The sequence below is a fragment of the Gymnogyps californianus genome, chromosome 3, assembly GCF_018139145.2.
Source record: "Gymnogyps californianus isolate 813 chromosome 3, ASM1813914v2, whole genome shotgun sequence".
Taxonomy (NCBI): domain Eukaryota; kingdom Metazoa; phylum Chordata; class Aves; order Accipitriformes; family Cathartidae; genus Gymnogyps; species Gymnogyps californianus.
This window is the reverse complement of record NC_059473.1, coordinates 44105608-44133045: the sequence shown is the minus strand read 5'-3', so window position 1 is coordinate 44133045 and position 27438 is coordinate 44105608. Positions and strand designations below refer to the sequence as shown.

General features: G+C 39.3%; 1 protein-coding gene across 1 annotated transcript in view; it reads right to left on the bottom strand.

The window, feature by feature from the left end:
• ARID4B (AT-rich interaction domain 4B) overlaps positions 1 to 27127 on the bottom strand; it is a 90993-nt gene extending 63866 nt beyond the window's left edge. Inside the window, exons 1-2 of the mRNA XM_050893220.1 lie at positions 27098 to 27127; positions 25901 to 25962 (exon numbers count right to left, since the gene is read on the bottom strand). Of these exons, the coding sequence (XP_050749177.1) occupies positions 25901 to 25906 (6 nt within the window). The 5' untranslated portion in view covers positions 25907 to 25962; positions 27098 to 27127. The remainder of the gene's footprint in view (positions 1 to 25900; positions 25963 to 27097) is intronic.
• Between the last annotated feature and the right edge of the window lie 311 nt (positions 27128 to 27438).

The following is a 27438-nucleotide window of genomic DNA, read 5'->3' as shown; positions in this document are numbered from 1 at the left end:
CATCCTTACACTCAGAGTGAATATATCTTGCCTATTTAATTCTGACACGCTTTGGCAGGATTTGTTTTTACTCTTCCTTTGCTTTTCAGCGCAGAAAAAAAAATAGTAGTTAAAACGCAGCTAAAATCTGAGAACATAATTCAGTAATCTTGGAAAAGGTATTACAAGCATATTGAAATTATCTTAACAAGAAGCACTGCAATGGTCTTTAAGGGGAAGGGGGAGACACAACGCTGGACTACTCCACAATAAAAGGTTCTGAGCTTCTTAAAATTATTAAAGACTTCATTTTGAGACAACTCTACTAGTCCCATATGTTGCTGTATCCAAATCTCTGGGCTGCAGTCTCAGCCTTCATTTTATTTTAAAACAAGGTAATCTGAATTTGCATTTACATTTTATATCTGAACATAATCTCTTGCACTTTGCAATTTGTAGATAAGAATCATCTTTTCAGTAGCATATCATAAAACCATCAGTAAACTTTTGCTCAACAGGAAAACGGAAAAGTATGCCCAGCACATGCCATCATTAATTTATAATGAGATAATGAACTTCTTTCATTCAGAGCAGCTTCAATATGCATCCTAGATTTCCTCTCTCTCAATGTTTCTATGTCACTATACTCGCTCAAAACATCTTTCAGTTCACACAGGAAGAAGAAAGGGAAAAGTGAAGCTGATGGTAATCTCTAGGTTTGCTTTTTTTTCCTCTGCCACTATTGGAAGACGACCGGTATTTAAGATCCTCATCGAAACCACACACCAACCAGTCACTTACATGAGGGATCACTATTTTGTTTGCATTAATGACTGAGGCTGGGCTACCAGAAGGGGAGCAGGCTCTGCTGGATGGTAACGGGAGATGGACATACTTCTCCAAATGAAAACCGGTGGAGGGCTGTATCCGAGGCCTTGCTCCCCCCGGAGCGTGGGGCCGCGGCCAGGCTGGGGGCACGGAAGGGCTGTTTTGGAAAGAGACTGGAGCGAGACCTTGCCCAGCATTCGCTGAAGTGGGGTGCTGACTACTGAAAGCGGAACGTTACCCGCGGTTTGAGCAGCTCCCCAACGAGCTGCAGGCAGCCGGCCCGATGATCTAGCTTCGATAAGGCTGCCGGAAGAAAACAGAGCCCGGGTGATTTTGGTTAGCTCATTAGGGACGGCAGAAGAGCAGACGGGCACCAGCGTTTCTCCGGGGACCTGCCTCCGAGCCGCAGGGCACAGGTGCTGGGCCAGCCCGGCCAGCCCCGCGGCGGGCCCTGCCACTTTAAGAGGAGGGGCCCGAGCCGGGAAGCTGCCAGAAGTTTCTGGCTGCCCGTGGCAGCGCCGAGCCCTGCCGCCCGCCCGCGCTCCCCGAAGGCGCCCGGGGCTCCGGCAGATTAAGCGCGGATTGCCGTTAAACTAAATTTGTCCGCTTAAAGCGATTGCCGGGTAAAGCTGCACGCAAGGCTTCCCGGGAGCCGGCTGCTGCAGGGGCTGTGCCTCGCCGCCACCGGGCACCGGCAGGGCCGGCTCCCGCGGTCCGCCTGGTACCGCTTCCTACCCTGCGCCCCGGCCCGCCTCGCCCGGGGAAACCGGAGCGGCGCCGGGCGGGCCCTGCCGCAGGCGGTAACGGCAAGCCGCTGCCGCCGCCTTCAACGTGGTCGGTCCCGGCCGCGCTGCTCCGCTAGCTCTGCTGAGTGCCGGAGCTGCCGCTGGGACCTGTCAATCCTGCGTGCTGCCGCTGTGGATGCAGCTCCTCCGGAACAGTACTAAAATGCGTACTATGTTGAATATCCTAAATCAACAGTCAAGAAACTCTAATAATTCCTGGCATTCTCTTGGGTGAGCAAAAAGGGATAAAAAGAAAAGGGCTTCATGCAGTTTGGCACTTTCCGTTAGGCAACCGCCATACTACTACTAAATTTTGTTTTATTAATGGAAATAGGATGAATAGGAAATAGGATGACTAGTTTCTTTGCTATCTCAATTCACAACTGCTGTGGACGGACAGGATTTTCTATATGCAGCACAGGCTGCCGCAGCTGAAAAGCTGGTTTACCACTTAAATAAGGAGCAGTCTCTAGGTGACCAGTCAGCAATTTCCACCAATTCAGTGGCTGAATTTTCTTTGGCAGGCAAAGCAGGCTGCTGGAAGGGTTCCGCTCCAGCCTTCGAGCCGATTACACTTGGAAGGACTGATAAATGGCTAGATGCCCACATCATAAAACAACCTGCACATCTTCTGAATTTGGACACATCGGTATTAATAGTTCTCGTCTTCCAAGTGTGAGGGAGGAAACACACAGACCCCTCCAGAGCACTTTGGAACAAACACTTTAACATTGCAATCTAAAATGGTAGCATCATGCTTTTACATACCTTTTAAGGCTGTTAAAGAGGTCAGTTTTCCAGTTTTTCTAGACATTTAGGTATTTTCCATCTATGGGGGATTAAATCATCCTCACACCTCCTCTTTCAACTGTGCTGCATTCCTATATTCAAATTCCTTTGTAAAGTCTGTCATGCCGTACAGCAGCTGATAAAATTGCTTTACATTGTCCTTTGCCTATAAGCATGTCTAATACAGTGTGTGTGAATATATTATTTCTATCTCCTAATCTGTATTCCTCTGTACCACACACAGGATGTTCCAAGTAAACCACATGAAAACAAGATTAAGCATTCAATCTAGAAACACAGCAGACATGCTTAGTAGGAAAGCCTGCAGGACTGCTTTCAGATTAACATGCGAAGAGAAAACTGGGTCTGTACCTTCCCTTTGTCTCTCCTATATACAAAGTTTGAAGAGCCAGGATTTCAGCTTGTATTAAACATTCAAAATTCAGCATTTATTTACTCTACAAGACTCCTGAGTCAAGAAACTAGTGAACCATTTTCAAGAAGCCAAAAAAACCCCCCGAACAATCCCACAACTACTGAAAAGACTGGTTTTAGTTTTTTAATGGAAATTTAACATCTGTATATTTTCAATAACCAAGGTTCAGAAAAAGCTTGTTAAAGATTCAAGACCCTCTCTCCCTGCCCCCGCCAGGCATCCAAATTCATTCTTGAGTTTAAAAAAGAAACAACATAAGGCTCAACATCTAATTTTTTTCTCATCCATATTAAGCAAGAGGAACAGTGGCAAAACTTTTTTCTACTGCCCACGGTATTTTGAAGTTATCTTTCCAAAGGAAATGTTTTCTCATGGTTTGCACATCTTCCATAATTTAAGATGGAAGCACCCAGTTTGCAAACAGAACCATCACATACATACTTGACTATTCCAATTACAGTCATCCTCAGTCCCACAAATTAGTGGGAAAACCCACCAATAATACCCCACTACTTCAACCCAAAACCCAGCCAGATCCTTAAGCTTTCTAATGAAAGGCAAAAGTTTCACATAGCTGGTAACTTGAACTCCCATTCCATCCTGCAGAATCAGCAGCCACCCCAAAGTCATTCAACAGGGTTTCAGAAACTTTTGGGGCAATGAAGGCTTGAAAAGACTCAATTTTCAAAAATAGCATCGTTTTTTGGAAAACAACGGTAAATCCAACATCCCCTAGACAAGTTCTGAAGAACTGTTTTCATGAAAACAGGTGAAAAAACCACAAACGATCAAAAAACCTTCTCCCCAATTACTAAGATATTTAACTTAAATAAAGGTTACTACCTGAAATATTTTCAAACTGCACTAAGTTCCACCCAATAGCAGAGATATGCCCACACACTGCAGAATCAATCTCTTAATAAACAAAATTACTAAGTGTTATTAAGAGTGCAAGATTTTGCTTACAGCTCAACCTGCTGTGGTTAGGAGGACACTCAACTTTACAGTAATAGCAGGCATCTTCAGGAAAAAAAACTATTACTACAGCACATTTAATATACTCAATGTGGCAGATATTAATATATTTATATTTCATTTCAAATACATTCCTCATCTATTTTCAGAGTGACAAACATAAGAAACTTCTAAACCTTTCTACAAACCTTATGTTACTGAGGCACATACCTCCTCAGAGACAAATGGAGTATCTGAAACAAAGACTGAAGCCCAGAAAGTAAAAAACTCCTTTAACAAAGTAAAGCCCATCTTCCACCTCCCAGAAACGAGAACATCGCAACAGGAAACAGGACGAATTTTTCTGGAAACTTGCAAAGTACAACACAGAATGAAGGGCAGTGATGTTTTTCATATGAAAAGGCTATTACATGAAAGCCCAAGAGTAAGAGTGTGCTTCGGGTAAATTTTCTTCTGGCTGAAAATCAGATTTTGGCTTGATTTTTTGGTTTTGTTACTGTTGTACATTTCAGAGAAAGGCAAAACTAAGAATTTTGAAATTTCTGAAGGAAAATGGTTCAGTGTTATCAACATTTTGCCCACAAATCAAAATTATGGTAGGAGCATCATGATCAAACTGAACATTTCTAAATTAAAAAGGGGAGGGGCTTCTTGTAATGAAACCTATTTCAAGTTTCAACTGAAAATCTACAGGAAGTTTCAAGTAACACCTCACCAGTCTTGTACGCAAACATTATACAGCATATAATTGTGGCAAAAAGGGTTCGTGTCCTCCCCCCCCCCCAAGTTGGAAGTTACCAGAACCTAGTGGACAGATATCTGGAAGTACTAAACCAACTTCTGACAGCTTTAGCGTTCTCCACAGGTGCAAAGGGGATATTTTCTTTATTTCAAATTACTCAGATCAGTTCAATGCCTAGCTTATTTAAAGTTCTTAAAGACCTGAAAAGGTGCAAAAGCTGATTTTCCTCTCTGAATAAAAATGAGCTATGTGGAAAGGATTTACAGGTTCTAAGATCATGAAGGACCAAGTGACCCAAAATAAGAGGTTCAATTCAGTAACCACAGGTAATACTTCCTTTATTTAATGTATCTGTTTTAAATGCAAAATAGATTTTCATTATTTTTACTTAACTGTGTAAAGTTGAATTTGTATGGAACTAGTAATCCCATTACTTTTTTGTTGTTGTTTTTGGAACTACGCTGAGTTGATGGATACAGAATTATAAAAATGTTTTAACTCTACTCAGAAAATGAGAAAGATTTCAAAGAAAAAGATTTAAACATCAGTCTATCTAATCATTGTCAAAAAGCAACTTGATTCTCCATCCAGAAATTTCCTGAGTACTGTCATTTCCATTCAAACTGTAATTACCTCATTTCCTATTCAAAACAGCAAATCCAGAAAGGTGACTATGCTTAAAAAAAAATACAGTATTTAGATCTTTTTTTCCCTACCACACTGAATAAAACCCACTGAATTCTGATTCTGTTCCTAATTTTGTCACAGACTTCCTGCACAACGATGCAACCCAGCAGGCGTGTACCAACTTTCAAGTCTGCAGAATGGGGCTAATGCATATCTTGGTCAAAGGTGAGCAGGCATTTGATGTTTCTCTAGTACTTTGAGACCTAAGAATGGAAACCTGTATTCTTTCTATCAGTATAGCATATCACTCTATAAAATGTTTTATTTAATCAAACACTCCAGAACTGCTGATCAGTCTCTAAAAATAATGCCAATTCTTTACAATTCCTTCTGTATGTCTCTTCTCTTGTTCTATATTGGTGAAAGACCACATGAAGGAAAAATATTTTGAATGCCTGCTCCTGCTGTTTATCCCCCTGAATATAAAATCTTTTTTGAAGTCAATCATTGCCATAGCTACTAGATTGCAATTTTTCTGTAAGGTTGAACCAAATAGTCAAACTATTTAGCATTATAGTTTAGTACTGCAAATGGTGCAACTTTATTAATTTTCGTCAAGACTTTTTTTGTATGTTCCATGTGAAGTCTGAACATTCAGTTTCTACATATGTACAGATAAAGAAGTAACAATTAACTTGAAATAAGGAGCTTCTCAATGAAGACTTCTCTTTTAGTCACAGATATTTGAAAGACTTCTTTCAGATTTCATGTGTTTAGTGCAAGAACCAAAATACATTCAGGTATGAAGAATTTTAAGTCAAAACAAGGAAGCAATCAATAATGTGTTTGTTACTAGAAGGTAAAATAATTTAGTAAAAAGGATGTCCTTGATACCTGTTTTGCACTTGAAAATAAGTTAGATTAAATCTTTCCCTTGACAAACACACTGTTTCCAACTAAAAGCTTCAGATAATGTTTGGGAGCATTATTTAAATTACTAGGTCTGGATAACTTGCCTCAATTTTTAAAATGTGCCACAATTTTGTCTAGAGACGCTGCTTATGCTATGAAAAACTTGGGATGTTTCAAAGCACTGAAAAGAATGATATGATAATGATATGCTTGTGTTCCAAATGGATTGGAACAAAGACTATTTGATAGTTTAATCAAACAAACCAGTCCAGGCTGTTCCTGAGCAATATAATGAAGTGACTAATATAGGACTATGTCAAGTCTGAAAAAATCAACAATCAATGAAATCTCAAGAGAAAAAAACCCACTGTTTTTAAAACAATTTGATAATTCTTTGGCAGTATTTCTAGTCCCAGTCAAAAATAATTTAATGATTGTTTTCTTTTTAATAAGTTAGGTCTAAAAAAATTCAGTGTAACAGTATAAAGAACAGGAAAATCTATATATGTGACAGGAATTGTTTGTATTCTACAGCAAATCTATTCTAGATAACTGATAAAAATACTGCCATTTTGGTTGACAGAAAAAGGCAGCAATATTTTTAGATACTAAAACTGATAGCAAGAACAGGAATGGTGAATAGAAATTAAAATCAGATCATTATCTAAGCATGTTGGGTTTTTTTCACTGAAATTGTAGCATATTAAGCTTCTGTTTATTATAATCTATTTTCAAAACTATTTTCTATTGTGTAAAACTTCAGAAGCAAATTCATACCAAGTTGAAAAACCGAACCCTAAAAAAAAAAACCCAAAACAAAACAAACCATAAACCATGACTGCCTTTTCTGCAAATAAAAAATAAAATTTCTTGCCTTGGTTTATTTCCATACGTAGTGCAACACTTTCTAAACTAATTATTGGGAAGGAAAAGGAGGGAGGATTTATTTTTTTTCCTAGATTAGAACTGAAAGAGAAAGCTGAAGGGATGACGTACTAATTCAAAATCTCCCAGCGGAATGAGATTTCTCAAACGTTGACCCAAGTCAATTCACTAACTACAGCTATGATTTTCTTAGTCTTATGATGTTTAAATATGTATTGATAAAATTACATTCTGAAATTCTAAGCATTTAAGATGTTATTTTGTATATTTGTATGAAATCATGACTGTAGCTCATCTGTAATTTAATATAAAGGACTTTTTTTTAATATCACATTAAAAATATAACAGAATAACACATTAAATTACGTTATTACTCTAGTAAAAAATCATGTGTAGCCTGTGGATTTGGTTTTTGCCACTGTTGGTAACTAGAACTATGGGGGAGTACCAAAAGTGATGTCAAAACTACATGCAACTGTCAACCAATATGAAACAAAAAATGTAAATATGAAACAAAGTGAAAATACAGCATTTTTCTTATTGATTAAGAATCAATCGCTCCTAAAGACAGACTATTTAGTAAATTAAGCACAACCGATCTACACTCAAAGCTATGCACAAATCCAAGCATTCAGGAACTAAGAATGTGTACACCGTGGTTCTACAGACAAAATGTGTTTGTAGCAGATAGCCAACTGTACACAAGAGTCTACCGAAAGCATGGTAGTATAAAATGGCTAATGCCATACAGCAACACAAGAAATTTTAGACAGGAGAGGGCATTTTTAACTCTGCCATGCTCCCTCAACTGCTGCCTAATCATTCAGTGTAAAACTGCTGGCCAGGGACAAGACATTCAGAAAGAACTAGGAAAATGAGTTTAGAAAATACCTACAAAGAGACTGAAGTAACTTAATCTAACCACTTTATCAAGGATTCAATTAGGATGGATGAGATTCCTCGGAAAAACAAACAAAACCTTAATTACACATAAAAAGTTATCAAGGCCATTCCTCTCAGTAGGATCATTTTAGCTGTATTATTCATAACAGATGTCTGTCATATCTATTCTTAAATTCAGAAGTGAATATTCCGCACTCTCTGCATACAACATATTCCAGTGCTTACAGATTTTTCCATAATATCTCATCTAAATATTCCTTGCTGCTGTTATTTCTTGTCTTATCAAGACTGCACATGGAGACCAGTGTGCCTCTGCTTTGCAGCTTTCAAGAGATGCAACTCCTTAGAGTAATCTCATCTCTAAAAGAAAAAAAAAACAAAAAACAAACAAGTTATTGTGTAAATTTTACTTATTTTTAAGACACACTGTATTTCTAATTGCTTTCCTCTGGAGTTTGATTTAATTACCTCACATATTTCTTCAAGTTGGTGCCCAAAAATGGACACAGGTATGGCCTAATTGATTGCAAGAGACTCAAACAGATTATTTCACACAATTTTCAAATAATACTTTAACATTCCAGCATGACATTTGCCTTTTTGGCACGACTATGACATTGCCTCATGTTCCATTTATTTTTTGGCTATTTTTCCCCAAGAACTGCCCCCCAGGGGAGGAGGAAATAGCATGCAGCACGTCCCATTTTCAATAGCAGCAAACTGTTAATGTGGCACATACCATACCATGAAACGCTAGCAAGTGTGGTGCCTGTTGATGGCTCCCGAGCTTAGCCTGTTGGCTGTCTTCAATCCCAGATGCTAAAACCTTAGATTAAAAGGCAGCTAGCACAAAGTTCTCAGTTCTATGTCCTGGGGATCTTGGCTTGTTGAATAAAGCACCCATCTCACTCCTCCAGAGGATCTGGAATACTGCAAATCCATGACATGAACCACCTTAAAGGAAATGGGATCCCTGAACGTGTCATAGGTGCTTGCAGATAGGTCCTGTGCTAACCATCCAACAGATTCTACCCTACTTCATAAAGTGCTCTTACCTGACTAATTCTCTTTCTGCCCAGCAGACAGAGCATCCAGTGCCACGTGCCTGCATGTTCATAATACAAAGGAGACTTCTGCAGTGCCATCACTTGTGCTGAGAAGCATCACAAACACCTGCAGGTTAGCTAGCTACAGTCCTTCACCAGATTTGGCCTATAGTGTCAGACTGAAGTGCTCTTTCATTGCATAGGAAAGAAGCAATATTACAAGGTTCTTTAATCTTGCAGTCTAGGGCATTAAAAATCCCATGGCTTCAGGATGAACAGAGCTTTTAGGTTTAAAAAAGGATGTTAATATTCTGTGTAACTAGTTACTTGAAGAGATCGTAAAGGTTGAAATAAATATTCCATCTCCTCGAGGCTTTAAGTCAACAGTCTTACTAAATACACATTAAAGGAATGATCAAGCAAAGTTCAAAGTAGTAGTTCAGACTAAGCCTAATCTGGCTATAGGTATTCACACTTAAATTCTGAATCAACAAGGAACTCCCACAATTAAAAGAAGATATTGTGATACAGGCAGCTACAGAACAGGAAAGACTTCAGAAGAATTATCTGTGCTTTTCAAGATTCTGTGAATTACCCCATATACTAAATAGCCAATTGAAGTGATCAGGAAAACCACTCTATCCTTTTCCAGCAAAAAGAAATACCAGCTTTACCACTTCTGATATGTGCTGATGTGTGTCAAAACTCATTCTTCCACCCCCAGGCACTTGTGCGATGTCTCAGACAGGAAGTATGCACATGGTTTCATCTCTGGTTAGAGCTCAACTTACTTATCATAATATTAATTTTAAAAATACACTGTACACAACTCCGCTCAGCAACAATCTGTTCACTTTAGTTTTAAAAGCTCAACTGTTGCAGTCAGTCCCCACTTCCTCTCAACAAATTATGTAGGCCAAAGCTGGCTGCCTTGTCCTCATATTCATTGCTCTGAAATCCTGCAATCTTGTGGCTATTACAGCTGTGGTTTTTTTAGCCTCAAAGGCATACCATTATAATGGATTAGAATTTCATAATGCATTTTTCTTAGTACGTACAAAAAACCTAGTAACATAGCTTGTAGTTAATACAGTTGCTTATTAGATTTCTGAAATGGCAATATTCATAATGCTTTATCTGTTAAAAGGAACAGATGGAATAGGCCCTTCATTTAAATTTGGGAGGGGAAGAAGAAAAATGGGGGCTATTTAACGAGAAAAGAATCTGATTTAAGTGAGAAATGACTAACAGAGTTTCTGCTGTATTCGCAACCCAAAATATACAACTACCTGTGTAAGAATCAAAATATGAATTTGTCTTGTGTAGAACTGTATGAGCTGACAACATAAATAGCAAGAAGCAAAGCATCACAACAGCCCTGAATGCTACAGAACCGACAGGAAACTTCTAACAACTTAAGTGCTTTAAGACCTAACTGGTACAAAAATAAGTACTACAAAAAAATGTAGCCATCAAAAATAAATTAAATAAAATGGGTTTAAACAGAGTTGGTGACAGATGCTACCTACTGCCAACAGTAGTTCTTCATTTCTGAAACTGGGGGGGGAGAGGGGTAGGAGGGAGAGGTGTGTGCTGCTACAGGATCACCACCAACAGTTAAAGAGATGGTGTGTTCTTTCATGTTTCTTTTGTGAGCTGAATTAACAACTCACAAGTGTAAAAGGGGAAGGCCTTGGCCCTCCAAACTCACATCTACATGAAGGATGCCTCTCCCCGTCCATCCTCCCTTTTGCATTGGTTCTGGTACACCTTTGATTAAAGGCTAAAGCGATTCAACTCACCAATTCAATAAATAGCTATTTGTTTCTGTAACTTTTGCTAAACTAGTTTTCTTCCCACTTTAGTGAGTTGAATCATTTCACTGTAAGATCAAACACCAGAGTTAACAAAGTAGAAGAGGAGAAATCAATGGGTGAACTGGCAGTCTGCTTCAAACTACAACACGAAGTAGCACTCCATAATCGTTGTTTAGAATTTGTACGGTTCCTGCAAAAAATACAGAAATTTCAAAAACTAGAAAATATTCCCCTTCTCTTCCCCACCATTTCACATGTGTATGTGATAGCATTTTCTATATTTACCTTTTCATGGCACACTCTAGATTTCTAACTTCTTTTTTTCCAAATTCTAAAAATTAAATGTATGAAGCCCCTAGCTGGATAAGGAAGATGACATTTACCACACTACTTGATTTTTTTTTAAAGAACTAGATAATCAAGCTAACCATTTCTTCTTCAAATGATCATCTAAACTGGATTTCATCCCTGAATGCAAGTCAGACAAACACACGTCTAACAAACAGCTTTCAGTCCAACATCTCCACTAAATCCCTGAAGTGGCTTTAAACTGGTTGAAAGCACTTCAGTACTGGAGTATATGCAAGGTCAAATGCAAGTTTGTATTCAAAGTCTAATCTACTTGGATAGCGCTCAAAAAACCAGTTTATGTTAAGTTTTATACCCACTGTACACTATTTGCAAACAAAGCAGGTATTAGCTTTTCCAGTGAAACATTTTTTTTCAGATGAAAAAATATTGATTCAACTGAGCATTCTGTAGGAATAGACTGAGTGTTGATTTTTATAGGAAACTAGCAAAGCACCATTACCACTACATTACACTATATTACAGAACCAAACAAAATAGATTTTTTTATTAATCTGTTTTTATAAAATAAGAAGTCCAATCTTAAACTGAGAACTAATTTCAAAAAAACCAGAAACTTGGCTTAATTCCATTTATAAATGGGATCAGTCCTGTCAAAAATAACAATATGTTTGGTTTGACATTCCAGAAAGTGTGACATTTAATGACTGGACTACAGAGAACTTGTACCAAGATGATGACCTAGTGTTGAGACAATCTTTAAAAGGCCTTCAAGGAGCAGAGATCTACAGTAGAAGAAAACTCTCCAGAACCATATGGCTGGACAAGCAAGATTCCTCAGAACAAGTCACTGCCTTGCACAGGGAAGGATAAACCTTAACTCCATCGAGTGTAACAGCAATGGCAGACACTAAAGTGCACTGCATCCAGAAAACCTGAGTTTCAGGTTAGATCCATAATGGCAAAGAGATCAAAACACGAGAAAATATATTCTTTCAATAGTCTCATGGCCTTGTGTGGATTTAACCTGGGGAGCCCATTAGCACCGTTTGACACAGCACATCGCACTCAAAGACACACTACAGTTACAGGAATATGGCTATGCAGACTTCCTCCCCCCTTCACAGAGCCTGACATTGCTATTAAAAAAATTCAACTAAAGGAAGGCTAAATATCACTACAAAGATCATTTCAGTCAGTTACACCTCTGGCATCTAGTTTCTTCTGCAAAATTCAGACTTGGTGGAGATATAGTCATCTAAGTCCCCATTTCAGACTATATTAAATTAAAAGCATATAGCACAAAGATATCTAACCTACAGAAAAAAGTTCTATTCTCTCCACCAACTTGCCTTTTGCTTTTCTCCTGCTTTTCCAAACAGGTTGTTTTCATCTCAGATAAAGCATAAGGCTCAGATTGACTAAGATCCAAACACAAGTAATAGAACTTGAAGATGCACTTCAGAACAGTCAAACCAGGCTCTCCTTTGCTTTCCAGTGACTTGCTCTGCGGAACTGTCCTCAGATTTCTCTGCTGGCTTCAGCAGATTTAGCATACACAGACCAACAGTCTTTCTTCCTTTCTAGCTCAGTGCCAGCAATAACTTTTAAGATTCTCATTTTGCAAACCAGCCAAACTCAAACATTTTTCAGTTGTTTTGGGTTTTGGACAATCTTTGAATTCAACTAGATATACACTAATCCCTAGCCTTTTCCTTAGGTTTTAGTGTAAGCGAATCCTTATTTGGAACATTTTGGCAGATCTTCACTCCTGGTCTAAACGAGCCTTTTAGTCCTAGTCAGTAACCTGCTATTCTTTAGTCTCCAGGGGGAAACGTTACACAAGAGCTAACAAAACACGTCTCATTTGTATAAAACAACTAATACAATAAAAGTGCAATATTTTGGCTTAAAAATAGTTAGCCCTTATTTTTTGCTTTCCTGGAATTCCCTATGCCACAATTATTCATTTGAAACAGCTAATGTAACAGAACAAAACTGGAAAGAAATTCAAAGGCAAGCTAGCCAACAAACTGAACCTTTTAAAGAACTGTAGATCATTTCTAGATATTAAAATATATACATATGTGTTGGGGGGGGATATATAAATAAATGTCACCCTGACCACTATTACTTTTGCAGCATAAATTTTGGAAAGTAGAGATTAAAAGTATTACGCTTTGTAGGTGTCTCTATACTGGTGTCTTTGCAATGTATTTGGCATAATACATTCTAGATATATTTTTCAGTGTCCTGCAGATTATCCTTTCCTATGTTTTTTCCCTTTTACACTTAGCAAATACTGATTTTTCTCTCCAAGCTTCCTATGAAGAGGATTCTTCTTCCTAATAAACAATTATTTAACATTACATTAGTTAAGATACAAATAGCATACAATAACTATACACATGCAAAACATCAGTAGCACCTTAGGCTTAGTCCAGCAGAGGCTATCTTTTTATGACGTCTGGAGTACAGTCTTACCATCCTTGAACTGCCTGTAAGTCCTACTACAATACAAATACATATCTGCATAATATCTTTCTATATAGATACATCTTTATAAAAGATATTACATCTTTCAAAATAGTCAAATAATTCTTCAGCTTCCTCTCCCAGTAAAAAAAGGGGAGGGGGAAAAAAAACCCAACATAGGAATTTAAGGTACCTACTACTATTATGTGTGCAAAGAAAGAGGGGAATACATATATGCAACTAAATATAATTACAAAGACAGTTGCATTAGACAAAGGGGTTTTTTTAAAACTTTTCAATGTACTGATTTTCCCCCAAAATTCTAGTGGAGCTATAGGTCTCTGAATAATGAACAGACCTACCAACAACAAGCTTGCTTGTCTTAATGATATCTTCAGATCTCCTTAGAAGCAGGGTACAGAACCCACAGCACCTGCAGATCACTGGTTGAAAACCACTGCATTAAAGATGCTCAGAAGACAGTTTTTGGAGTCAGACGCAAGCAAGGTTAAAGAGAAGTGAAGTATTAGCATGACTATACACATACTTGCACTATGCAGAAGCATCCAAGCAGCACTGGAACAGATTCAAATTAAGTTTAGTCTGCCACTACTATAAAATGGTTGGTTAAGACTACATAAAGCTCACAGTCAAGAAGAGCAGACAGTAGATCGGTTAAGACTGTAGCTATATAATCCACATAACCAATTATCTGAGCTTGGAAGAGAAAAGAACGACCATTATTTTCTGTTAAATCTACTGGTGTTTTCTTATCAGCACCTATTGGGCCACTGTTGACATATGATATATCTACATCCTTGCAGAATATAGATGCCTTAGCTAAGCTGGACACTGGATAGCTAGGGCAGCACAGAAATTAGTACAGTGAGTACTTTACCTGAAAAAACTATGGTAAATTATAACTCACGCTGCGCTTTGTACTGACAAGCGGACTACTTTTATATTGGCACAGGTATATCTGCACAACATTGCACTGTAAACTTCCCAAGAGAAGCAGCAAGTAAGTGAACCTGAAGTTATCCCAGCAAAAATCGCAATGCTGCTTTCCCAAATCGTAGCACAAGACAACCCATACCTCAAATCAACTTCTGGTTGAGCTACTATGGGTAATGTTAAATTTAAAGAGCCTTGCTGCAGCAGAATATTCTATTGAATAAACTCTGTTTTCACCAATGTAATCTTCTGCCAGAAAAATATAGACAATTATTTTTCACAGTGCACTTTTCTTTCAGACGGACAGTTCCTCAAACTGTTAAGTAAATTGTAACTCCTCCCTCCACCCCCCAAGCTGTGAAAAGCCAACAACTTATCTGCATATCCCACTTTCCTCAGATTAATAGAAAGAAATGCCAGGACTATGTCTTCTGAAGGAAGACATATGTAACTTAGTACAATTTTACATGGGTACAAAAAAAAAAGTTATTACTAAAATCTTAAGTCCTTAATTTTTATTTTTTGCCTTTCTTCCTCATAAAAACTACAGTGTTCCTTTAAGACTATTCTTCTATGAGCTAGTTTTACAAGTTTCCTAACTTGTAGGAACACAATTCATAACTGGTAGAAATCTAACAAATCTAAGCACACATACAAACTCCTCTCCCATCTCAAGACATTTTCTGAGAATACTACTGATCAAATATTCCTGCATAGTCAGTAGCAAGGGTATTACAAGAAAATTGATTATTTCTCTTTTCTATCCCTCTCCACAACAGTTTATGTCTTCCAGAGTTCTTCTCTACCCAAATGTAAGAGTTCAGTATTTAAGCTTTAGGTTTGTGAAAGAAGGTTTTGGGAAAAAAACTAAATATAATCAATATGGCAATTATCCAAAGCAGAGATGCAAGCTTTTCCTGTTCAACTAAGTTCTACTATTTGAAAACCCTTTCAAGAATTTTCCATCAGAAAATACTCATAGCAAACCAAGAACGCAAGCATTAAAAGTAACACAGATGTTAAGAAAAGAGAAATAACCAGTTGAAGACGAGTTTAAGAGGAGACTTGTCAAGTGCTGCATAATTACGAATAGTTTTAACATATTTTAGATGTGTGCTACACAGAAAGTAAAAGTGCCGCCGCATTACTATAGGCAATAAGAACAATATACAAACAGCTAGTATTCAGCTAGGTTACTTTTCAAAAGTTAAGGAATTAAAGGACCTAAACTAATTGTTTCATACCTTTTATCCAATTTAACTACCCAGAAAGCTTCAGTTTCTTTGGCTATTCATCGCTGCACCTGTTTCCAAAACATCTTCAGCTGGCTTAGCCTGTGACTAATGGCAGCCATTTCCAGGGAGTGGCTATTTAAGGAAAGATCCTTGCTCTGATTCCACAAAACTCTTCAACATATTAAGGAACAGAGAGTAAAATTTTTGAAGTTGCATAGGTGATGTAAGACTCTATTCACCACTTTCAAGTGTGCTGAAGCTATTCTGTAAAGCCTGTTTTTTTTCTTAAAAGTCTTTAAGCCTCTTATACTAAAACCTTCATTTTTTTAGCCTCTTTTCAAAAAGTAACATTTAGGATTACTAAAGTGAAAGAGAAAAAGTCTATCCAAGTTTTACTTGATAGTCTTCTGTACGTCAGCAATTCTATTGTTACTTTCCACGTGAAACCTCGTTCTGTTCTCAGAATTTCAACAAGAGGCATCCCAAGAGGTCTTCAGTACCCAAGACATTGCAGCATTCTCACAACGCCTATCAATAAAATACCAGTGTCTCTGTCAAATCAGCAGGTTACAGTATCAGCTACATATGTCAATGAAATTCTAATTAATTATATTTTTATGATCAACATTTTTTCCCCTAAGAAGATAATTGAAGAGAAATTCTGAAATACACAGCTTAAAGAATAAACCTAATCTTCCAATACTACCGTATGACTAATCAGCCCACTGTAGTATTTGCTTTCACGGAAATATTGTGCATCACCACTGCTAGAAGCAGAATACCCTGCTGAAGAGTTCACACTGGCCCTTCTAAGCAATTATGTGTGCCCACATACTTGTTTCTGTACTTGGCTGGAATGTTGTTTCAGTGGGCACAAAAGCTGTATTAAGAGAAACTGCCAGACAAAAGAAAAGATGTTGCAGTTCCTTTAAGACTGAGGAGTTTTCTTGTAAACACAGGGTAGTCCCATTTGCAGATGGCATTCAAGTACTGCAGTGTATTTTTTAATTCCCAAGTTTAATTCTGAGCAAGCGTAGTAAGGATATCCAGCTACAGCAATAAGGTAGCAAAGTTCTGGAACTGTACCTGGATATGTCTGGAATCAAGCACCTGAAGTTTACCATTTTCTCTTTTTTTTTTTTTTAATATATATTTTTTTTCTATGAAGATCATAAAAGCTGATTTGCTTCCTCAAAATTCCAACTGAGTGAATACAATATACACAACTAGAGAAACTTGATCAGGCCAGCTCAAGTATCATGAATGATTTTTATTCCACATAATAGATGCTATGCTTGATATTTATTGTCAGACCATAATTAAGATTTTATTCACCATTTCAAATGTTCAGTTAAGTGCTGCTGCACAACAAGTTATTCCAGTCAGAAACAGGTAGGATTGTTCTCTATTTTAATGCAAAATAGAGTAAGTATAATTTTACTGAACTGAAATCAGTGCTACTGAAGAGATATAAATAAAAACATTCCACTTGTTTAAAGCTGACCTACTACCACTTGAGCTGCTATCTAGATGCTATCGATGCCATGTACATTACCAGTGAAAAAAGTCTGTCATAGCGGGACATACACCTATCTCTCTATCACTGATATACTATTATTATGCTGTCATCAAAAGAGGATTTTTCTTACTATATAGAATGTAACAAAAGCAACTCATTCACTTTACTTGCCTCTAAAAACCTGAATCACCCTACACTAGTAAGTGTACATATAAATATATACACTGTATTATCTGAGAAAAGTCAATGTATGAAATAGATTTATTTTAATACAGTGAAATATGTTTAACTTATCAATCCAAACATTTTGGGTAGCATCAGGCAAAGTAAACTGAAATTAGAATTTTAGCTCAACAGCCAAAGAATTACCATCATAGAAAAACTGAATTACTGCAGACAGACATCTAGTATACATACTAATACTTTCTGGAACTTAACGTTAAATTATTCCAGGGAACACAGTTAAAACAGCAGCCTCAGCAGTCCAATTCCAAAATGGATCAAGAATATTAGAATATATTTGAAGTGGGACTCTTTGCAGGTTCCAGCCCATGTATCCAATACTGTCCATCACCAGGTGACATCATCTTTTGTACTACTTGATTTTTAGGAATGTAAAAGCTGCACTAGTAAAGGAATGAATCCAAGCTTTAATATCTTTTAAATTGTCCAACATTGCAGGAAAATAGGCACAAAATTCTGCAAAGAAGACAAAGACACTGCACAGTTACCCAAATCATGTTCTATGGGTAAACGTATGTGGATTGTCATTATAAAGTTCTGGAAGAGCACCTCAGAATAAATCTGCATTCACAAAATGGAAATGACTTAAAGTTGAATTATTGTCTCCGTTTGTGTCTCTGTTCCAGGCAGCAAGGTAGTAGTACATATCATACTCTAATTTTTAAACTCTAGCGCAGTCTTACTTATGCTAAAGTACTTCACTATCTCCCTTGATGCACATCTAGCATGACAACCTTCTAAAGAAATTAAAGTGGAAATTTATAAAACTATTGCTATGTTTTCAAAAATGATTTTATATTTATGGAAGCACAAAGATTAAGAATTATATATCTTTTATTTCTAAGTTTAGTTATATAATTTGAGGTAACATTCATTTAATATTACAGCAACATCTATCTTTCAATAAGCAGTGCAGCAAAAGAAGTTAAAAAGTGAAAACACATATTCCATTAGAAATTCCTGAATTCTGAAATGCTGGTATAACATGTACTAATTTCCAAAATGTCTCAACCCCTTATTGTTTCTCCCAAGAAAAGAAGTTACATTAACCTAAGCGCCACAGCATTAACAAAAAGATTAAGCTAACACTCTTTCACTTGAACACTCATACAGGATATTGGAAAGTCTATCTTCCACCATTATAAATTAATTTAAAGCATTCTTTGTGAACTTAGAAGAATGTATTCTACATTTATCTTTAAGAAAACTTGAAGTGGACTATTTTAAATGTACAAATAAGAGATTTAGCACTTGCAATCTGCTGTTGAGAGGGCAGCTGAAAATCTGAAGGAAAAAAATTATCACAGTGGATCAGGTTGCCCTGCCACAAACTGAAATGCTTTTTTCAGATCAGAAGAGAATGTGAAAAAACAAACAAACAAAAAAATTACTCCCTATTACATTATTTATTACCAGCTGAAACCTTGCATCAGATACACTTGGTTCTGAATTTTGCTGAAGTCAAATCCCACTTCCCTGCCCTTAGAAGGAGGGTGTAAACAATGAACAACAGTAAGTTAGAGGGGCATCTAAGAGGGAAAAGGGAAAGAATCCCAGACAAAATGAGAACCCCAGTTCTTGGAAAGGAAGATAACAAATGTCATCCAAATTTTTGCATTAATTTTCTGGTAATAAGCAGAAAGTGTCATACACCTTACTCTACCATCTCCAACTGGCATTAACTCCTGTCACTGGGTCTCCACTAATCTACCCATAAATATATGGGCCTTCTTAACATACAAAGAACCAAAAGCTTGACTTCCTTATCAAACTAACAGTGATGTAATTTCTCCCCAAATTATCATTTCCGACTGTTTTAATTAGGAATAAAGGTAGCACAATTGCTTAATTCTTCCACCCATTTGTAAAAATACCTATTGTCAGACTGTATTAATATAAGTATTAGTTACATGAAGATTGTCACCTTTACAGGATAGAAATGTAATATTTATAAATATTTTTCTGTAGAAAACTGTAATACCAAATGTTTCTCTAGTCTGGGGGGAAAAAGACATTATTATTAATGGTATTCTTTCCAAGTATTGAATAAGAACTTGGGGGAGGCAGGGAAGCAAAACTTATGTTGGCCTCCTTAAAAAATGCTTTAAATACTTTCTTTTTTGTGTCTAATACTATCTCTTCTTTAAAACCTCTCCATCTTTTGAACTTGAAATCAATGTTTATCATATCAAAAATTAAATTTTATTTGTCATCTTCAAGGCACAGCATCAATTCCATTTAATCTTTCCACTCAACACCTTCTAGAAAACATGGACTTCAAACCTATAGAAAAGTGCAGTGTTCTAGCTAGTAAGAAAGCCTAGAAAAACCTCTATGGCAATTTCACGTGTAGACAGTTTACAAAATGTTTAGCCTAATGACTGCAAGCTGCTAACTTGGCAGAGGGATGGGGAAGAACGTGTGTTCACAAGCAGTTTAAACTAATCCAAATCAGGCTCAGTGCACTTCTGCTTTCCTCTCCTTCTTTCCTCCGCCCCAATGGCAGGGATCAGCCAGGTCAGGGGCTGGCTGCAACTGAAGAGTATATATATATGATTGTTGCTGAGTTAATTTCAGTTTGATTCAGTCCACCCTGGGACGACACAAATGGACTGCTGGCACAAAAGACAACAAAAATAAACAGCCAGGAGTGGAAGGAGACAAGACTGCATTCTTCCACGACCATACAAGCTTAATTTGACAAACTACTTAGGAAACCAAATCCTTTGCTGTAGGTTGTTGGGGGACAAACCAACAGATTAAACAATGAGAAGAACAGCAAACTCACTCCTCTGCCCAAGAACATTGTTATTCACCGGTTAGTCCAACCTGGGTGATCTGCTGTGCAACAGAGCTCTGTAGATGTTTGCATTCACACTTAGCTTAAATGACAACTAATTAATGCTGTCTCTAAATAGTGTACTCTTTAAGGCAGTCTGCAGAAGTCACCATCAAAGACTACATAATTTGGGAGGTCTGGATGCTTAAAGGTCTTTTCTTTGGCATACTGACTACCCTCTTCACTCCAGAGCACATACAGGCTCAAAGACAACAGCAATGGGAGCAAGTAACTCCAGGTTAACTGGAGATGACTACTACTTTTGCTCACAGTAGGGAAAATGCCTCCTCATAGTTAGGTACTTAAAATGTTTCTGCTTAGCTCCTAAGAAAAATCTTCTTCATAGCACTCCCCACAGGTTCAGGAAACCCCAGAATAGTACTCCACATTCAATTACCTAATACACAATCACTCAGGAAGTCACTGTCACACAGTGGTCACACATAATGCAGGCAAGTCACCTCAGTCCTAGTTTTCTGCAGGTAACTCAGCAACACCCTCCACCACCCTACTCTGCCAGTCTCACAGCTGCCTTTCCAGAGCTTGCTTACAAACACTTCTTGCTAAACAGGTCATGACTGCTTTATATGCTGCCTTCCAAGCCAACAAAAAAAACCAAACCAAAACAAAAAAAAGGCACAATAGTGCTTTATTGAATTTCTTCCCTGGTTCAAACTAATCTTCAGAAGGAAAACAGATGTCAAGTATAGAATATCAAAGTGTATCTGTAGGATTTAAACAAAAATTTGAAACCAATTTGCAACAACAGCATAATTTCCACCTTTCTTGAAGTTAGCCCTTTTCTTTCAGTTTACATGACCAGTGAAGCATTCAGATTAAGTATTTGACAGTGATTGTAAAGTTTAATACCTCAAAATCATTGCATTTTGTTTCAAAATACTTCTCAACTACAATGCAGAATTTCTTTGAAAACACAGACACACAATGCATATGACAGCATGCTTCTGCACTACATGTATACAATACTTGTTTCAGATTACAAAGCAAACTGAATAACCATCTCAAAGTGTTCTAGTGAAGATATGCATATTCACTATTCTACTAACATTTTTCTTAGATAGTATCCTGATACAATAGTCATGCTGCTGTGAGAGCATTGATCCAAAAATCCTTCACCAACTTTGAAGACAATAATACAAGCAACTTAACTTTTCTAATGCTCATAGTTTATTACAACTTTAGTCTTTCTCAGTCTAACATAGCCTTTTTTCCACTAGATGGTCTAATTAACTTTGAATCCTTATCAACACACTCAACTACTGAATAGTCACATACTAAACATGCAGATTTAAGCTCAAGACTTCCATGTTGTTTAGCCACTGTAAAATATACTAAGACTGGCATTTCAAAAGTGCAGATAACCAACTTCAAAATAACATAGACTATTCCAACATGACTTGTAATTGCTTGGTGCAAGTGGTGTTTGCTTTCCTTTCTACATAATTATGCAAGCATGAGGAAGTCAATAACTGCCTCTGATCACTTGTTCAAACTGGAACATCAGGACAGAATTTAAAATCATTTTTCATAATGCAAAAACAAATGATAGAGGAAAACCATCTCTTAAGACTTACCTGTTCTCCTACCCCCAGCACAAAACCTACTCTAATGGTACTCTTCCTTTATAAATCTCCATTTCTGCTGTAATTCAAATAGTTAACCAGAAAGTGAAAGGTCACTACATTCCATGACTGGTTTCCAGCCTGCATAAGAGCAATAGGACTTTCAGCTGACTTGTGCTCGAAGTTGGAAATTAGTGACTGAAAAGTTTACTAGATATTTCACTTTTGTACTCTGCCATGCCAGCAGAGAATACGAGCAACAGACTGACTGGCTTTAAGGGAAAGCACTTACAGCATCAGTGTGCACCAGTGATCTCTGTTGATAGCTAGAGAGGTCACTAGGAAAGACTACTGAAACCAGAATGGAAATTCAGGATGAATTAAAAACAAAACAAAAATCCACCATCAACTGTACACATGGCTTCCTTAATTTGTAAGTGAGGCAGCTTTGAGCAAGCACTCAGGAACATCTAGGGCTACCAAACAGAAATATCTACAACCATTAAATATTTCATATTTTACAAACTGAAAAACATTAACATGCAAATAGCATCAAAACATTTAAACAATCATTTCAGATCACTTAATTCATAGTGCATCGCTCTAGCTTCTGGGACATCCACTATTTTTATCTCCAGTCAGCAGTGAACTTTTTAACTACAGTGGGTATATTACCCTCATTCACATATTTAAATATCAAGCGAATGCCGTGATACATATTAAAAATCTCAGGAGCATTTACAATAGTTCTTAGTACAAATCATTGGTGAAACTGAGCTTGTGTTTCTTTCTTTCTTTAAAAGCAGAGACTCTGCTTTCCTGGAGTTTATTTCCTGACTTCAGGGGAAAAAAATAAAAACAAACTATAATAATGTTTTTATATATATTGTTACCTACTTAGTAGGTAGTAATTTGATGGCACACAATTAGTTTTTAAATAACCAAACAGATTCTACGTGCTTCCGAAGCATACTTAATGCAAAAAGACCTTATGCAGAAGGTGCCTAAGTTAAACAAAAAAAATAAAGCTTCACTACAACATACAAATTGTCCTAGCCATTATCTATACAACTGTATTAACTACTAGCAGAAGTCATTCAACACAGGAAAAAGCCTGATTTAGTAGAACACTACAATAATGAGCACAATTATGTCAAGACTTGAATACTTCTTGTAAGATATATTTCAAGATATTTCAAGACTGCCTTCAAGTGGTCTTTGCAGTCCATGGGAGGACTACTTAATAGGCTAAAGTTACTAGTTTATACAAGGGACTTTATTTACTTGGATTAAGTTAGGTTATTGCAGGGAGAACAATTACACCAACAGCTTTGGAGGTGGTAATCTCTTAGCAGGCAGCACACCTCTTTTGTCTCAGAGGGTTCCGAAATACAAGAGCATGAGTGACTTAAAGCTTTCTATCAATATGACTTGGCGCTCTTCCTGAATATACCTCACTGTGTTCTACAAAGAACGATAAACATTCTATCCATACTACACAGATGGGAAAAATGAGTCAGTAAAGCTAAATGAGTTGTTCAAGTTCACCCAAAGAGATAAAGATACTGACAAGGAATCCAGTGCTAATGCTCTATGCACCGGAACACACAACTCTGCACCTAAAAGAATGACCAAGGCATAAATCAAAACAGAGGCCTCAATCGTGCAGTCAGCAGCAAGTCTGCAGTCAGCAGACTCAGAGTTAGACTAGGCCTTAAAGCATTAAATCCTCTACATGCTGAAGTGTCCTTGAGGCATACTCTTTCAATAACTTGCAAAATAAATGCACACAAATATACAGTCATATTTAAACAGTATCTTGATCTAGTATAGTCAATGTTACCTTGTGGTGATACGAACAGAAAGCTAATAATTCTCTTAAGCACTCTCCCTCACTGCTTCTTATTGGACTAACTTGTATCCTTGTAAGCTTAGAAAATAAATTACAAATTCAAGCCAGGCAGAAAGACTGAAGGACTGTATTACTCCTAAAATCTTAAAAACCAGTCTTAGTTAGACTGTTGAATCTTAGAAACATCTGTTGAGCTACAATTCTGTTAAAAGTTTCACTGTAATAACTAAAGCTTCAATGTAATGACTTACAGATTAACCTCACTTAACATTACAGGGCACAGTAAGTAAAGTACTGGGGGGTTATCTCAAGCATATGTAAGTTTAACGCTACACACACACAAATTGCAAAATTGCAGACTTAAACCTAGCATTTGAACAACCTGGCAGAATTAATCCAGATTTAAAAAATAAATAAAAATGCAACAGTAGCACAAACCTTATCGAAGAATAAGTAAGCTGGGAGCTTTTTTTTTTTTTAAATATGGCTCTATTAACAGGTTTCTGTGTTTGCTACTTTAAATTTAAGCATTTGTTACACATTCAATTCAGCCTGAAGTGGGTCTCTATCACTATTTCACAGAACACTTTGCATTCCACTTGTGATCCGACCTCCTCATCCTCCCAACTGTCTATCTACATATTTATACGGCTCTATAACCACAGTATCTGAACCTAATCTCTATGGTAACTGTAAGATTTGTTTACATGGAAAAAGAGTATTAGAAATGTATGTAAATTTAGCTGTCATTTAAATAAGTGTTTTTCCTTCTGGGGGAAAAAAGCTCCCTATACTGCCTCCTATTTCTCTTGCTTCCATCTCCTGCATCCCCACCAGGCAATGAGCCACATTTGTAAAACTCCGTATCATACTACTCCAACAGCCTGTTGTTGTAAATTCATAAATAGTTTACTTTTAATGAGAAAGACGTGTGCAGTATTTTAGATCTTAACACTTGTTAAAGAAAGATCATAGGGAGGGCAATTAAAATACCATTTTTTAAAATATACTGTCATTAAGTCACCAAAGTAAAAAAGAACATGCTAAACCTTTAACAGCTATACAGAAAGACTTAGTTTGCAGCTCAGCAACTCTGATCAATCTAGAAATTAAAACAGTCTGTATCATTTACCATTTCCAGCAGTGAATATAGTACTAGGCACACATTTTACATAATACTCATTCACAGACAGTAGGCATAACTCTGATAATGCAAGACCCCACATACAGACTGCTCTTTTTTATTAATAAATACCAAAGAGATGCTGTATCACAGGTTTGTAACAATTCTTTTTTATAAGATTTACAGTATTTTGAAATGAGATTTACTGCAGCCCAGCTGGACCGGGAGCTGAATTACATGGGGGTCATGGTAACATAAATGGCAGTTTGAGCAAGCCATATCAGCAAAATGATAAAAAAACCTAACAAACCCCATTGTTAAAAACTACTTTTAGATACACAGATCATTGCCACACACAGAATTCTATTCCACTGATACGATTTTTTTTCTATAAAACTTCCATCATGTATTGAAAATAAATAGTCTAGAAAGGCCTAAGAGAAGAAAAATGAGCGACAATGAGGTATGTGAGTACTACACAGCACTGAGAAGAAAATCAGAACCTGTTTGAAAATCTTTCTGCACCTTACAGCAATCATTTCACTGCAGAGAATCTTTACATGCACCCTCCCTGATCATATCAAGATTATTCATTCAACAAAACTCCTATTAACAAATAGAAAGTAAGTAAATCTACCATTTACCCTCTATGCAAGTAAACACGGTTGTATAGCCAGCATTTCCCCTGCAACGTTACTTTCTCAAGCAGGGTGACTGTCCCCTGCTCCTCCATGAAACAAGCTCAGCCCAGGCAGCCATGTCCTTATTCTCCTACAAACAATGTTTCTGAAGGAGAACAACCTCCGCTCAGCGAACTTGCAGTTTCCCCCAGCACAACGCGGCAGAGCAAAGCCTGCCCCACCGTCAGCAAACGAGCTAAGGCACCAAAACACAGCAGTGGGGGCGAAGCAGCCCGCAGTCTGGATCTGCACCAGCACCGAGCCTCGCACCGGGGTCGGGACAGATGGACTGACAGATAGGACAGCATTTCTTCATGCAACCCTCCCTTCTTTCCCCTCCCAGGCACACGAGCGAGTGTTTTACCTTCATGATGAGCTCAAGCTGCGGTAAAAGCCTCGATAGGGGCTGAGCGGCCGAGGCTGGACCTGGAATTTAAAACAAAGCGCTAAGGCACCGCACCAGCCGCTCGCACGGGGCGGGGGGAGGGGAGGCAGGGATCGGGGTGGGGGCGCTGGGCTCCTCCCGAAACTCCCCCTTTCTTTCCCCGGATCCCCCCTTTCTCGCCGGTTAACCCCCTCCCCTCTTTCCTCGGCCGCTGTTTCCTCTCCAGCTCCCACACACCGCGGCTTCCCCTACACTCGCTGCCATTGACGCCATTTCTGTCAGAGGAGGAGAAACTTGCCACAACAACAACCCACCTCCAGCCTCCCCGGCTGCCGCTGGGGGGGAGGCGTCCCCGGCTGCCTCCCCGGCTCGCTGCGCCCCCTCCCCAGGCACCAAGCGGCGGGAGGGGACCTGCGGGGGTCCCAGCCCTGGGAACCCCCCCTCCCCACTTTACCGCGGGGAGCCGGAGAGAGGGACCGAGGAGAGAGGAAGGGAGGCTCTTCCTCCATTGTACGAGGAAGAGTGCCTGTGTGCGCGGCGGGGGAGCGGGGTGTCGGTAGCAGTCCCCCCCCGACACACACACACACACGCTTTTGTAGGGGCTGCGGCTCCGGATCGCGGCGGCTCCTCCCCCCCCTACCCCCCCCCCCAAATAAAGGAAAGCGCTGACTCCGCGGCAGGAGTTTCAGCAGCAACAGCCGCAACTCCCCGGCTCGGCGCAGCGGGTCCGGGCGGGGGGAGGGAGGGCGGGAGGCGGCGGAGGGGAAGAAAAGGAAGAAGAAAAGAAGGGAGCGGGGACGGGGAGGGAGGGGGGCGGAGAAAAAGGGGCCCGACCTGCTCGGCGGGGACACGGAGCGTGTGTGTGTGTGGAGGAGGGGGCTCCGTCCCCTCTCGGCGGAGGGGGCTGGGGAAGCGGCCGGTCCCTCCCGCACGCAGGCGGCACCCGATCCCCCTCCCCCCCCGCCCCGCCGCTGGGTGTTTGGGGCGGGGGGAGAAGGAGGATCGGCGAGTCCCGCCGCAGCCTCGCTACGAGGAGAAAAACAACCGCCCCCCTCCCCCCCGCACGCACGCCCCGCCGCCGCCGCCCGGCCCCGCGCCCCCCCGAGGCCCCGCGCCGCCTCCCCACCCGCCGGCGGCGGGGCCGGGGGGGCTCCTTCTCCGGCTCGGCGCCGTTACCTTTGTTCCGCGGCGCCCGCCGGCCCGCCCGCCCGCTACTCCCCCGACCCGAGGCGGGGGGGAGGGAAGGGAACGGGGCGAAGCCTCCCCTCGGCTCCGGGCCCCCTCGGCCGGCCTCGGCCCCCGCTCAACGCTCCGGCAACGGCTCTGCTCGCGGCGGCTCTGTGCGGCGTGCGGAGGGGCCGATCCGTCCTGCGCGGACCCGGCGGTGGCGGCGGTGACTGCTCGGCTCGGAGCCTCTCGGTCCCCCTCCCCCTCCCACACCGACTGACTGACGGACGGACGGACGGACCAGGGCACGCCTCTCTCCCCGCCTCCTCCATTGGGCCCCGGCCTGCAGA